Source organism: Scyliorhinus torazame, chromosome 2 (genome assembly GCF_047496885.1).
Source record: "Scyliorhinus torazame isolate Kashiwa2021f chromosome 2, sScyTor2.1, whole genome shotgun sequence".
NCBI lineage: Eukaryota > Metazoa > Chordata > Chondrichthyes > Carcharhiniformes > Scyliorhinidae > Scyliorhinus > Scyliorhinus torazame.
The window spans coordinates 269,239,669-269,254,548 of record NC_092708.1 but is presented as its reverse complement, the minus strand read 5'-3'; the positions used below and the strand labels follow the sequence as shown (position 1 = coordinate 269,254,548).

Sequence of the window (14,880 nt, the reverse complement as noted above, 5' to 3'; positions counted from 1 at the left end):
GCTAAAACCATTGTGCGGTGAAATAGAAGGGAATCCCCCCGGATATATATGGAGAAAGAAGAGAGTAGTGGCTGGATTGCAGAGGACCCTCCGGAGCAGCGGCAAGGAAGGGAAGCATGAAGCAAGATGGCGGCGGAAGGAGGCCGTTCGGTGTGGGGCCCGGAACAGCAAGAGTTCCTGCGGCGCTGTGTGGAGGAGCTGAAGAAGGAGGTGTTGGCACCGATGCTACAGGCGATTGAAGGGCTAAAGGAGGCACAGAAGACCCAGGAGTTGGAGCTTCGTGATGTGAAGGCAAAGGCTGCCGAGAATGAGGATGAAATACAGGGCCTGGTGGTGAAGACAGAGACGCACGAGGCACTGCATAAAAGGTGTGTAGAGAGGCTGGAAGCCCTGGAGAATAACCCGAGGAGGAAGAACTTAAGAGTTTTGGGTCTTCCCGAAGGTGCAGAGGGGGCGGACGACGGGGCATATATGAGCACATTGCTTCACTCGTTAATGGGACCGGAGGCCCCGACGGGCCCCTTGGAAGTGGAGGGAGCATATCGAGTCCTTGCGCGAAGACCAAAGGCAGGAGAGATACCTCGAGCCATAGTGGTGAGGTTTCACCGCTACAAGGACAGGGAGATGGTCCTGAGATGGGCGAAAAAGACACGGAGCTGCAGGTGGGAGAATGCGGTGATCCGCGTGTACCAGGATTGGAGTGCGGAGGTGGCGAGAAGGAGGGCGAGTTTTAATCGGGCCAAGGCGGTGCTACATAGAAAGAAAGTTACATTTGGAATGCTGCAGCCAGCGAGACTGTGGGTTATACACCAAGGTAAACATCACTACTTCGAGACGGCAGTAGAGGCGTGGACATTTATTGTAGAGGAGAAGTTGGACTAGACTGGAGAGAGAAAGAGTTTCTGTAATAAAGTAGTGGGGGGATTGTATGGGACGGGGAAGGGGGAAGGGGGGGGAAATTTTCTCTATTCCCCTCGTTGGGGGGGGGGGGGGGGTATGGTGAACTGTGGGCGCCGGTGGGGAAGGAGAGGGGGAAGAAGAGAGGGAGCTGCGCCATTAGGGGCGGGGCCGAGTGGAAAACGCAGGCTTTGTTCCCGCGCTATGGTAATTGCGGTGGGAAAGGCAGCGCAGGAAGGAGGGGGCCTCACACAATGGGGGGCCAAGGATAAACGGGGGAAGCCGAGGTCAGCCAGAGTTTGCTGACTTCTGGGAGCAACATGGGGGGAGCAATTACGCTAGAAAGGGATCTAGCGGAGGGGGAGGAGGGGGGGTTAACTGGGTTGCTGCTGCTAAGGGAAAGGGGGAGCTGTTATGGGGCGGGGTGGTCGGGACGGGAGGACACCGTCGGGGGGACAAACGGGAACGTGGGAACCGGGTGAGGAGCTGGTCTAGAAAAGGGGATGGCTAGTCGACATGGGGGGGGGTAAGGAGCCCCCCGACCCGGTTGATCACGTGGAATGTGAGAGGGCTGAATGGGCCGATTAAGAGGGCAAGGGTACTCGCGCACCTAAAGAAATTAAAGGCAGATGTGGTCATGCTACAGGAGACGCATCTGAAACTGGCGGATCAGGTAAGATTACGTAAAGGATGGGTGGGACAGGTATTTCATTCGGGCTTGGATGCGAAAAAGAGAGGGGTGGCTATATTAGTGGGGAAATGGGTAGTGTTTGAGGCGAGGACCATACTAGCGGACAGTGGGGGTAGATACGTGATGGTGAGTGGCAGATTACAAGGGGAAGCGGTGGTTCTGGTGAACGTATATGCCCCGAACTGGGATGATGCAAACTTCATGAAGCGTATACTGGGGCGCATCCCGGACCTGGAGGCGGGAAAGTTGGTAATGGGGGGAGATTTCAACACGGTGCAGGATCCAGGGCTGGACCAATCCAGGTTTAGGACAGGGAGGAGGCCGGCAGCGGCCAAGGTGCTTAAGGACTTCATGGAGCAGATGGGAGGAGTAGACCCCTGGAGATTCACTAGGCCCAGGAGTAGGGAGTTTTCCTTCTTCTCTCATGTCCACAAGGTGTATTCTCGGATAGACTTCTTTGTCCTGGGAAGGGCACTGATCCCGAAAGTGACAGGGACGGAGTATTCGGCCATAGCCATCTCGGACCATGCCCCACATTGGGTAGACCTGGTAGTAGGAGAGGAAAAGGAACGGCACCCACTCTGGAGATTAGATATGGGACTGTTGGCGGATGAGGGGGTGTGTGTAAGGGTGAGGGGATGTATCAAAAGGTACCTGGAGATTAACGATGATGGAGAGGTTCAGGTGGGAGTGGTCTGGGAGGCACTGAAGACGGTGGTCAGAGGGGAACTGATTTCCATAAAGGCCCATAAGGGGAAACAAGAGAGTAAAGAGAGGGAGCGTTTGTTGAGAGAAATTTTGAGGGTGGATAGGCAGTATGCAGAGGCTCCGGATGAGGGACTGTACAGGGAAAGACGAAGGTTGCATACGGAATTTGACTTGCTGACCACGGGAAGGGCAGAGGCACAATGGAGGAAGGCACAGGGTGTACAGTATGAGTACGGAGAGAAGGCGAGCCGGTTACTGGCCCAACAATTGAGGAAGAGAGGGGCGGCGAGGGAGATAGGTGGGGTGAGGGACGAGGAGGGTGAGATGGAACGGGGAGCAGAGAGGGTGAACGGGGTGTTTAAGGCATTTTATGAGAGGCTGTATAAGGTTCAACCCCCGGAAGGGAAGGAGGGAATGATGCATTTCCTGGATCAGCTGGAATTCCCGAAGGTGGAGGAGCAGGAGAGGACAGGATTGGGAGCACAGATTGAGGTGGAGGAGGTGGTAAAAGGGATTGGGAGCATGCAGGCAGGGAAGGCCCCGGGACCAGATGGGTTCCCGGTGGAATTTTATAGGAAATACATGGACCTACTAGCCCCGCTTCTGACTAGAACCTTTAACGAGGCCAGGGAAAGGGGGACGTTGCCCCCGACGATGTCGGAGGCGACGATATCGTTGCTCCTGAAGAGGGACAGCGGGTCTTACAGGCCTATCTCCCTTCTGAATGTAGATGCCAAGCTCTTGGCCAAGGTGATGGCGACGAGGATAGAGGATTATGTCCCAGGGGTGGTTCACGAGGATCAAACTGGGTTTGTTAAGGGGAGACAGTTGAACACTAATATACGGAGGCTGCTAGGTGTGATGATGATGTCCCCGCCGGAGGGAGAGGCGGAGATAGTGGTGGCGATGGACGCTGAGAAAGCATTTGATAGAGTGGAGTGGGATTACCTGTGGGAAGTGTTGAGGAGATTTGGATTTGGAGAGGGGTTTATTGGGTGGGTTCAGCTTTTATATAGGTTCCCGGTGGCAAGTGTGATCACAAACAGGCAGAGATCTGACTACTTCCGTCTATATAGAGGGACAAGACAGGGGTGTCCCCTGTCCCCGATACTGTTTGCGTTGGCAATTGAGCCACTGGCCATAGTGCTGAGGGGCTCTAGGAAGTGGAGGGGAGTACTTAGGGGAGGAGAAGAGCACCGGGTGTCATTATACGCGGATGATTTGTTGTTGTATGTCGCGGACCCAGTGGAGGGGATGCCCGAGATAATGCAGACACTCAGGGAGTTTGGGGAATTTTCGGGATATAAACTGAATATGGAGAAGAGTGAGCTGTTTGTGATGCACCCTGGGGAACAGAGCAGGGGAATAGATGATTTGCCGCTGAGGAGAGTAACAAGGGATTTTCGGTACCTAGGGATCCAGATAGCCAGGAACTGGGGAACCTTGCATAAGCTTAATTTAGGAAGATTGGTGGAGCAGATGGAAGAGGATTTTAGGAGATGGGACATGGTGCCCCTGTCACTGGCGGGTAGGGTGCAGGCGGTCAAAAAGGTGGTCCTTCCGCGATTTCTTTTTGTGTTCCAGTGCCTCCCTGTGATGATTACCAAGGCTTTTTTCAAAAAAGTGGATAAGAGCGTTATGAGCTTTGTGTGGGTTGGGAAGACCCCAAGAGTGAAGAGGGGGTTTCTGCAGCGTAGCAGGGATAGGGGGGGACTGGCACTGCCGAGCTTAATTGATTATTATTGGGCCGCCAATATATCAATGGTATGCAAGTGGATGGGGGAAGGGGAGGGAGCGGCGTGGAAAAGACTAGAGATGGCGCCCTGTAGGGGAACCTGCCTGCAAGCATTAGCGACGGCGCCTGTACCGTTCTCCCCAAAAAAGTACACCACAAGTCCAGTGGTGGTGGCAACACTGAAAATTTGGGGGCAGTGGAGACGACATAAGGGAGTGACGGGTGCCTCGGGGAGGTCCCCGATAAGGAACAACCATAGGTTTGTCCCGGGGAAGATAGATGGGGGATTTAAAGTCTGGCAGAGAACAGGAATTGTGCAATTGAGGGATTTGTTCCTAGACGGGACGTTTGCGAGTCTGGGAGCACTGACGGGAAAATATGGGTTGCCACCGGGGAATGCATTTCGGTATATGCAACTGAGGGCTTTTGCGAGGCAACAGGTGAGGGAATTTCCGCAGCTCCCGGCGCAAGAGATTCAGGACAGGGTGATTTTGGGGGCATGGGTGGGGGATGGTAGGGTGTCAGATGTATACAGGGAAATGAGAGACGAGGGGGAGATCATGGTGGATGAGCTGAAGGGAAAATGGGAAGAGGAGCTGGGGGAAGAGATCGAGGAGGGGCTGTGGGCAGATGCCCTAAGTAGGGTAAACCCTTCGTCCTCATGCGCCAGGCTCAGCCTGATACAATTCAAGGTTCTACATAGGGCGCATGTGACTGGAGAAAGGTTAAGTAGATTTTTTGGAGTGGAGGACAGGTGCGGGAGATGCGCGGGAAGCCCAGCGAACCACACCCACATGTTTTGGTCATGCCCGGCACTACAGGGGTTCTGGGTGGGGGTGGCAAATGTGCTTTCGAAGGTGGTGGGGGTCCGGGTCAAGCCAGGCTGGGGGTTGGCTATATTCGGGGTTGCAGAAGAGCCGGGAGTGCAGGAGGCGAGAGAGGCTGATGTTTTGGCCTTTGCGTCCCTAGTAGCCCGGCGAAGGATATTGCTTATGTGGAAGGAAGCTAAGCCCCCGGGCGTGGAGGCCTGGATAAACGACATGGCAGGGTTTATAAAATTGGAGCGGATAAAGTACGCACTAAGAGGTTCGGCTCAAGGGTTCACCAGGCGGTGGCAACCGTTCCTTGACTACCTCGCAGAACGATAAGGGAAATGGGGAAGGTAGCAGCAGCAACCCGGGGGGGAGGGGGGGAGGGGAGGGCCAACACGGGCCCTCAGGGGTTTCCTATAGTTGTTTGTATATTAGCTATTTATAATGGCGTGTGGGACTTCATTGTTTTGGAGAGTTATTATTTTGTTGTTGGCAGTTGCCGTTTAGCTAATATATTATTTATTTGTTAAAAAACGGTCATTATTATTTATATTGTTTTAAAGTTGTAAAAAGGGGAAAATCCTGTACTCTTCTTGTTTGACCGAAAACATTTGAATAAAATATATTTTTTTAAAAAGATTAAGGAGACTAAATATCTGTGAACACAAGTATTAAATGGGTACAGAGAGTTCTGGATGAATGTGCTGTAGCTATTTACAAGTAACGCAGTCCAGGAATTTCTCTGGGCACCGTGAGTGAATGATAGTTTAACTCAGTCATGTGATAATCCTTGGACAGTGATTTTTATCGCTAGCATTTGCTGTTTATTTTAAGTGAGTTAACACTGCACATGAAGGAATGTAGTTTACATATTAATCCCACCATCTGCAATTTCAAGGTTACAGTGTGTAGAGGAACAGATGGATATGTTATATTCTGTTTAAAAACCATCTGGTTTTATTAATCGAGGCAAACAGTACAAAAACAAGGAAGTTCTGCTAAACCTTTATAAATCACTGGTTAGGTCCCAGTTGGAGTATTGTGTCCGATTCCCGAACTTTAGGAAGGATATGGAGAGGGTGCAGAGGAGATTTACTAGATGGCTCCAGGAATGAGAAAAAGAGTTGCTTTTATGTAGCACGATTCGTGACTCGAAGCATTTTACAGTCCATGATTTTTAAATCACTGCTCTAATGAGGGACGTCAGTCATATGCAGAGACAGGAGAAGTTGGGATTGCTTTTCCTCCGAGCAAAAGAAGATTCAGGGGCGCAATCGAGGTGTTCAAAATTAAGAAGGATTCTTTTTTTTTCTTTAAAAAAAAAAAAATTTAGAATACCCAATTCATTTTCTCCAATTAAGAGGCAATTTAACCTGGCCAATCGACCTACCCTGCACATCTTTGGGTTGTGGGGGCGAAACCCACGCAGAAACGGGGAGAATGTGCAAACTCCACACGGACAGTGACCCAGAGCCGGGATCGAACCTGGGACCTCAGCGCCGTGAGGCAGCAGTGCTAACCCACTGCTGCCCTCAAAATTATAAAGGATTCTGATAGCTTCTCCTTATTTGATCCATTTCCGCTGGTAGGAGGTTTGATAACCAGAGGAGACAAATTTAAGATTATTAGCAAAAGGAGTGGAGGAGAGATTAGAAGACTATTCTTTATGCATTGAGTTGTGATATTGAAGGCACATACCAAAAGGATGGTGGAAAGTTGCGAACAGTAACTTTCAATGCGTAGAAAAATATTGGAGGGCCAAGGGGACAGAACAAGGCAGTTGGACTAATTAGATTGCAAAGAGTCAGCTCAGGAACAATGGGCTGAAAGGCCTCCATCTGTGCTGTGAGAATCTGGGGCCCTTTTAAGGGATTTTGGGGTGATGTCTCTGGAAATTTGAGATGCATTTTACAAATTCTTGTACTTGGTCTTCACTGTGAACACATTTTGGATGGAGTCACACTGTCTCTGTGGCCTGTAACAGCCAACTCCACCTGTGCACGACAAAACTGAAGCATTGGATTACGGGTCCTTTGATCAGATCAGGCATGTTAGTGTGGATACAGCTTAGAAACATTAAGCTGGGGCGCAGATCCCAGGACTTTCTGTTCACGTCATGGTTGCTGATCAGGAGAATCCTCTCAAAGGAAAATTGGTATTTTAAACCTTTGCAGAAATGTATGCCCCATAATGCTGTGGGATTGTGGCCACTGAAGAGACTATTCCAACTCTCCCATCCAGCCTCACTCCCACACACTCAGAATCTGCCTCACTGCCAGGCAGGGTGATGTGAACGATGTGATGCTGCAATGTCGGGTGATGGTAATGCAATGTCGAAATGCCGGGTGATGTTAATGTGATGATGCGATGCTGCGGCACTTGGTGGTAATGCAATGCTGCAATGCCAGATGATGTTAATGCGATGCTGCAATGCTGGGCGATGTTAATGTGATGCTGCAATGCCGAGTGGTATCAATCCGATGCTGCAATGCTTGGTGATGTCAATGCAATGCTGCAATGCTTGGTGATGTCAATGCGATGCTGCAATGCTTGGTGATGTCAATGCGATGCTGCAATGCTTGGTGATGTCAATGCGATGCTGCAATGCTGGGTGATGTTAATGAAATGCTGCAATGCTGGGTGATGTTAATGTGATGCCGCAATGCCGAGTGGTGTCAATGCGATGCTGCAATGCTTGGTGATGTCAATGCGATGCTGCAATGCTTGGTGATGTCAATGCGATGCTGCAATGCTTGGTGATGTCAATGCGATGCTGCAATGCTGAGTGATGTTAATGTGATGTTGCAATGCTGGATGATGTCAAAGTGATTCTGCAATGCTGGGTGATGTCAATGTGATTCTGCAATGCTTGGTGATGTCAATGCGATGCTGCAATGCTGAGTGATGTTAATGTGATGTTGCAATGCTGGATGATGTCAATGTGATTCTGCAATGCTGGGTGATGTCAATGTGATTCTGCAATGCTTGGTGATGTCAATGCGATGCTGCAATGCTTGGTGATGTCAATGCGATGCTGCAATGCTGAGTGATGTTAATGTGATGTTGCAATGCTGGATGATGTCAATGTGATTCTGCAATGCTGGGTGATGTCAATGAGATGCTGCAATGCTGGGTGATGTTAATGAAATGCTGCAATGCTGAGTGATGTTAATGTGATGTTGCAATGCTGGATGATGTCAATGTGATTCTGCAATGCTTGGTGATGTCAATGAGATGCTGCAATGCTGGGTGATGTTAATGAGATGCTGCAATGCTGAGTGATGTTAATGTGATGTTGCAATGCTGGATGATGTCAATGTGATTCTGCAATGCTGGGTGATGTTAATGCGGTGCTGCAATTCCTGGTGGTGTCAATGCGATGCTGCAGCGCTGGGTGTCAATGCGATGCTGCGGCACTGGGTGGTAATGCGATGTTGCAATGCTGGGTGATGTCAATGCGATGCTGCAATGCTTGGTGATGTCAATGCGATGCTGCAATGCTGAGTGATGTTAATGTGATGTTGCAATGCTGGATGATGTCAATGTGATTCTGCAATGCTGGGTGATGTTAATGCGGTGCTGCAATTCCTGGTGGTGTCAATGCGATGCTGCAGCGCTGGGTGTTAATGCGATGCTGCGGCACTGGGTGGTAATGCGATGTTGCAATGCTGGGTGATGTTAATGCGATGCTACAGCATTGGGTGTTAATGCGATGCTGCAATGCTGGGTGGTAATGCGATGCTGCAGTGCTGGTTGGTAACGCGATGCTGCAATGCCAGGAGATATTAATGCGATGCTGCAATGTGGGGTGATGTAAATGCGATGCGACAGCATTGGGTGTTAATGCGATGCTGCAATGCTGGGTGATGTTAATGCGATGCTACAGCATTGGGTGTTAATGCGATGCTGCAATGCTGGGTGGTAATGCGATGCTGCAGTGCTGGTTGGTAATGCGATGCTGCAATGCCGGGAGATATTAATGCGATGCTGCAATGTTGGGTGATGTAAATGCGATGCTGCAATTCCAGGTGGTGTGAATGCGATGCTGCAACGCTGGATGATAATGCAATGATCCTAGATTGTACATAGGTGAATCAGGACAACATGCTTCATTCCTGGAATTCTCTCTATGATTTACTGATCTATTTATTTTGTCTTGTATCAAGAGTCGTGTTTTGCATATTTCTTTGTTCTCTGCTACATTGTGAACAAATGTTATGCTGTTTGAATTATTCCTCACTAAATATCTCTCTCTCCCTGTTCTACAGCATGATGATAAGCCATACTGCCACAAACCTTGCTATGCAACATTGTTTGGACCTAAAGGTGAGAATGAATGGGTGCTCCCAGCAGGAAGCTGTCACTTAGCCAGAGACCAGGGTGTCAAGTATCCATTGTTGGCCACCTGTTTAATGGGTTTACAAAATTCCTTTGTCCAGTATTTGAAACCAATGTTGGAATCGTAGAATCTCACAGTACAGAAGGAGGCCATTCAGCCCATCACACCTCGCTCTTTGAAAGGGCTATACTATTGGTTTCGCATCTTGTTCTTTCTTCATAGCCCTGTAAGTTTTTGTCCTTCAAGTATTTATCCAACTCCCTTTTGGAGTTGCTACTGGGTCAGTGACCAGGGTTAATCACTTAAAATAGCTGGCAGACAAGTTAGAAAGAAACTCCAAAGGTGTACAGGTTAGGCTGATTGGCCATGATAAATTGCCACTTAGTGTCCTAAGGTTGGGTGGGGTTATGGGGATAGGACAGAAGAGTGGGCTTAGGTAGGGTGCTCTTTCAAAGGGTTGGTGCAGACTCGATGGGCAATGTAGGGACTCTATGATAAAATAAAAATGTCATCACACAGAGTTGTTAAGGGTGATTCACCAGGATGTTGCCTGGGATGGAACATTTAGGTTATGAAGAGAGGTTGGATAGGCTTGGGTTGTTCTCGCTGGAGCAGAGAAGACTGAGGGGCGACCTGGTCGAGGTGTACACGATTATGAAGGGCATGGACTGGGTGGATAGGGAGCAGCTTTTCTCCTTAATTGAAGGGTCAGTTACAAGGGGGCACAAGTTCAGGGTGAGGGACAGAAGGTTATGGGGGGATTTGAAGAAAAACATTTTTACCCAGAAGGTGGTGATGGTCTGGAATGTACTGTCTGGCAGGGTGGTCAAGCGGGTTGCCTCGCATCCTTTAAAAAGTATCTGGATATGGGCAGCACGGTGGCACAGTGGTTAGCACTGTTGCCTCACGGCGCCGAGGTCCCAGGTTCGATCCCAGCTCTGGGTCACTGTCCGTGTGGAGTTTGCACGTTCTCCACATGTTTGTGTGGGTTTCGCCCCCACAACCCAAAGATGTGCAGGGTAGTCAATTGGCCACGCTAAAATGTCCCTTAATTGGAAAAAATGAATTGGGTACTCTAGATTTTTTTTTAAGTACCTGGGTGAACACTGTCATAACATTCAAGTTTATTGGTCAGGTGCAAATGGAATTAGGTAGACCGGTCAGGGGCGAAATTCTCCGGAAACGGCGCGATATCCGTCGACTGGCGCCCAAAACGGCGCAAATCAGTCGAGCATCGCGCCGCCCCAAAGGTGCGGAATGCTCCGTATCTTTGGGGGCCGAGCCCCAACCTTAAGGGGCTAGGCCCGCGCCGGACGAATTTCCGCTGGCGGAAAAGGCCTTTGGTGCCCCGCCAGCTGGCGCGGAAATTATATCTCTGGGCGGCGCATGCGCGGGAGCATCAGCGGCCGCTGACGGCATTCCCGCGCATGCGCAGTGGAGGGAGTCTCTTCCACCTCCGCCATGGTGGAGACCGTGGCGAAGGCGGAAGGGAAAGAGTGCCCCCACGGTACAGGCCCGCCCGTGGATCGGTGGGCCCCGATCGCGGGCCAGGCCACCTTGGGGGCACCCCTCGTGGCCAGATCGCCCCGTGCCCCCCCCAGGACCCCGGAGCCCGCCCGCGCAGCCTTGTCCCGCCGTTAAGGTAGGTGGTTTGATCTACGCCGGCGGGACAAGCATTTTAGCGGCGGGACTTCGGATCATCCGGGCCGGAGAATCGCGGGGGGGGGCCCGCCAACCGGCGCGGCGTGATTCCCGCCCCCGCCGAATCTCCGGTGGTGGAGAATTCGGCAACCGGCGGGGGCGGGATTCACGCCCGCCCCCGGCGATTCTCCGACCTCTCGCCCCAGGTGTTTTTCAAGCGTCGGTGCAGACTCGATGGGCCGAAGGGTCTCTTCTGTGCTGTATTTATTCTGTGATGGATCAGATTCTGTTGGAACTTTTACTAAATCATTGGGCATATACTTGAAGACAATACATTTGAAGGGTTGTGAGGCAAGAGGAGGTGAGTGGCACTAAATCAGACAGCCCTTTTGGACGTGATGTGCTGAATAACTCCCTCCTGTGCTGAAGGTTGAATCAGTTTCCACTGTGCTCCGATCGTGTATTCCGATCAGATATGTGTGTGTGTGTGGGGGGAAGGGGGGGGGGTTGGATTTCTGTGGGGTTTTTTCTTACAGAAACCCATCAATCTGAATTTTAACAACCATTGACCCCCAACATCTTTGTGGGAGAGAGTTCTAGATTTCCGCTGTGCTTGGTGTCAGGTTGTGCTTACTGACCTCGCCCCGAAACAGCCTATATCTTTTCGGCTATGTTCCTTTTGGTCTGGACTCCCTCACCAGAGGAAATAATTTCTCTTCCATCTAACCTAACAAATAGCTACATAATTTAAATGTCTTTATCAGACGAGCCAGTCTCCTAAACTGAGGGGAATACAAGCCAAGGTTGTGTAGTCTTGTGAAAAATAACATGGTAGGCCATTAGTGTTCTGGTTGGAGCTACTCAGGGTTTGCTCACGTTGTTTCACATTCTTGTTTTCAGGCGTGAACATTGGAGGTTTTGGCTCCTTCATCTACGATCAGCCTCCGCCAGCCTCCAATGCACAACCGGTCACGGCTCCTGAGGATCAAACTCCAAAGTCAGCGGCGCCGAAAACCACAGCCCCGCCTAAGGGCCCGAGCAAAGGTAAAAGGATCAGGGCTTCAGTTGTAGTGCATAGCCTGCAGCCTCAATGTCTTTGCTGCAGTTTACAATTTGGTTTCCGTGCAATTAAAAGTGGTCAGCCTTGGCTGAGTGAGCAACATTCCCTCCCTTGAGTCAGAACGTTGTGGGTTCCAAATCTACTCCAGAGATTTCAGCATATAATCCAGCCTGACACTCCACTGTGGTGCTGAGGGAATGTTGCACTGTCGAAAGAGCCGTCTTTCAGATAAGACATGAAAGCAAGGCCCTGCCGCCGTCTTAGATGGGCATAAAAGATCTCATGGAAGTATTTAGAAGAGTATGAGTTTTTGCCTGTATCCTGGGCCCATCCAATCCACCATTTTAGGTGGATTGGCCAGGCTAAATCGCCCCTTAGTGTCCAAAGATGTGCAGGTTAGGTGGGGTTACGGGGATAGGGGGGTGGAGTGGGCCTGGGTAGGATGTTCTTGGTTGGGTCTGTGCAGACTCGATGGGCCAAATGGCCTCCTTCGGTGCTGTGAGGATTCTATGGAATATTTACTTATCTTTCAGTCAACATTAGGTTGTTTTGTCATTATCACATTTGCTGTTTGTGGAAGCCTTCTGTGTGCAAATCGACTGCCTTGTTACCTGTATTACAACAGCGAACGCACTTCAAAACTGTTTCATTAACTGTAAAAAGCTTTGGGACATCCTGAGGTTGTGAGAGGCGGTGTCGAAATGCAAGTCTCTCTTCTAAATAACCCCCATGAACTGTCTTGATAGAAGTTTGTATATTTGACTTTAAACTATTTGCCACTGCCTATTTGGGTCCATCCGAACAATGGGTTTCTACCCCTAGCAGTAACCAGGCTGATGAAAGGTTTCCGCCTGAAATGTCAATCTCTCTATTACCATCCCTCTCTCTTTCTCCCTCTCTCTCAAGAAGGCATACAGCATGCTTGCCTTCATTGGCCGGGGCATTGAGTATAAGAATTGGCAAGTCATGTTGCAGCTGTATAGAACCTTAGTTAGGCCACACTTGGAGTATAGTGTTCAATTCTGGTTGCCACACTACCAGAAGGATGTGGAGGCTTTAGAGAGGGTGCAGAAGAGATTTACCAGAATGTTGCCAGGTATGGAGGGCATTAGCTATGAGGAGCGGTTGAATAAACTCGGTTTGTTCTCACTGGAACGACAGAGGTTGAGGGGCGACCTGATAGAGGTCTACAAAATTATGAGGGGCATAGACAGAGTGGATAGTCAGAGGCTTTTCCCCAGGGTAGAGGGGTCAATTACTAGGGGGCATAGGTTTAAGGTGCGAGGGGCAAGGTTTAGAGGAGTTGTACGAGGCAAGTTTTTTTACACAGAGGGTAGTGGGTGCCTGGAACTCGCTGCCGGAGGAGGTGGTGGAAGCAGGGACGATAGTGACATTTAAGGGGCATCTTGACAAATACATGAAGAGGATGGGAATAGAGGGATACGGACCCAGGAAGTGTAGAAGATTGTAGTTTAGTCGGGCAGCATGGTCGGCACGGGCTTGGAGGGCCGAAGGGCCTGTTCCTGTGCTGTACTTTTCTTTGTTCTTTGTTCTTTGTTCTCTCAGCAACTTGCTGAGTATATCCAGCCTTCGGTGATTGTCCTGTTTATCTCTAGCTTCTCATATAACCCAAACAGTAGCTTTGTTTTCATTCCAGCCTAGTGACCCCATTCTGAGCATCAAAAGCAAGATGAATAATGAATGATGAAAGTCCAGGATGCACTGTCACTGCAGTGAGAGGCTCCTTTATTTATTTGTGTGATTGGCTTCATGTTTTGAAATTCCTGAGTTGCTATGGAAACCTAGAATAGACATTAACATTTATTATGTAGGAAATCACTGCAACTTGTGACAGGAGTGTACCCTGCAGCCTGTAGCCTAACTCACACCACGGTCCTGTCACTCACCAGCTCGCTGCTTGTTGAGGTACATTGGTTCCCCTTTCTGATAGTCCCTCAATTTTAAAATTTTCATCCTGTCTTCGAATCCCTCCATGGATTCTTCCGCTCCCGATATCTCTGTAATCTTCTCCACCCTCATAGTTCTCCAAAATCAGTGTACTCCTTCAATTCAGGCCCTTTGTGCATTTCTGGGCAGGTTCTCCGGTCCCCCAGTCGCGTGTTTCTCGGTGGCACGCCGTTCACTGGCGGCGGGATTCTCTACTCCTGCCGCTTGTCAGTGGGATTTCCCATTGAAGCCACTCCGGGCTGCTGGGAAACCCACAGGCTGGGGTCCGTTCCCAACTAAACAGAGAATCCCAACAGCTGGAGAATTTCCATCTCTCGGCCATTGCCGGTTGTGCCTTCAGCGGCCTTGGCCCTAACTCTGGAATTCCGTCTTTAATCTTTTGGGGGGTGTTTCTCCAGCCATGTTGCGGTCTGCTCAAATCCCGCTCTGTCGGGAGAATTCCAGGGGAGGCCCGAGACGGGATTTGTGGCGGGCACCAGACAGTTTCCGATGCTCCAGCTGGTGTAATCTGGTTCACACCGTCGCTGGGTGTAAACAAGATTTGCATATTTAAATCCACATTCAGGGCGCAGTTTATCCCAAACTCATAAAAATGTTCTAACTGTTGGGATTGAGACCTGGATTGTGCTGAAGCACCCGGCTGGAATCACGCCTTGTTTCCCAGCGAAGAACACGCTTAAAGATTTCCCTGGAGAATTGCACCCTTTTTTCCTTTAAGTAACTCCTTAAAACCCATCCCTTTGAAGGTGCTTTTGGTTATCTGCTTGTTTATCCCATTAGGTGTCTTGACGTCAGACTTTGTTTGGTAACAACCATGTGAACCAGGGTTGGGCAATCTAGAACACTGGGACACAGTGTCACGATAAGGGGCGATCATTTAGGACTGAGATGAGGAGAAATTTCTTCACTTAAAGGGTTGGGAATCTTTGGAATTCTCCGCTCCGCTCCATTGTTGAATATATTTTTGATCTCTCAGGGAATCCAGGGAAATGGGGAGCTCACGGGAAAATGGAATTAAGATAAAAGATC

The 14,880-nt window shown here is 49.9% G+C and overlaps 1 protein-coding gene across 1 annotated transcript in view; it reads left to right on the top strand.

Annotated features, from left to right (window-relative positions):
- The window catches only part of crip2 (cysteine-rich protein 2), a 123,636-nt gene that overhangs the window by 84,189 nt on the left and 24,567 nt on the right, over positions 1-14,880 (top strand). The window contains exons 3-4 of the mRNA XM_072487183.1: positions 9,112-9,169; positions 11,724-11,867. Coding sequence (XP_072343284.1) covers positions 9,112-9,169; positions 11,724-11,867 — 202 coding nt within the window. The remainder of the gene's footprint in view (positions 1-9,111; positions 9,170-11,723; positions 11,868-14,880) is intronic.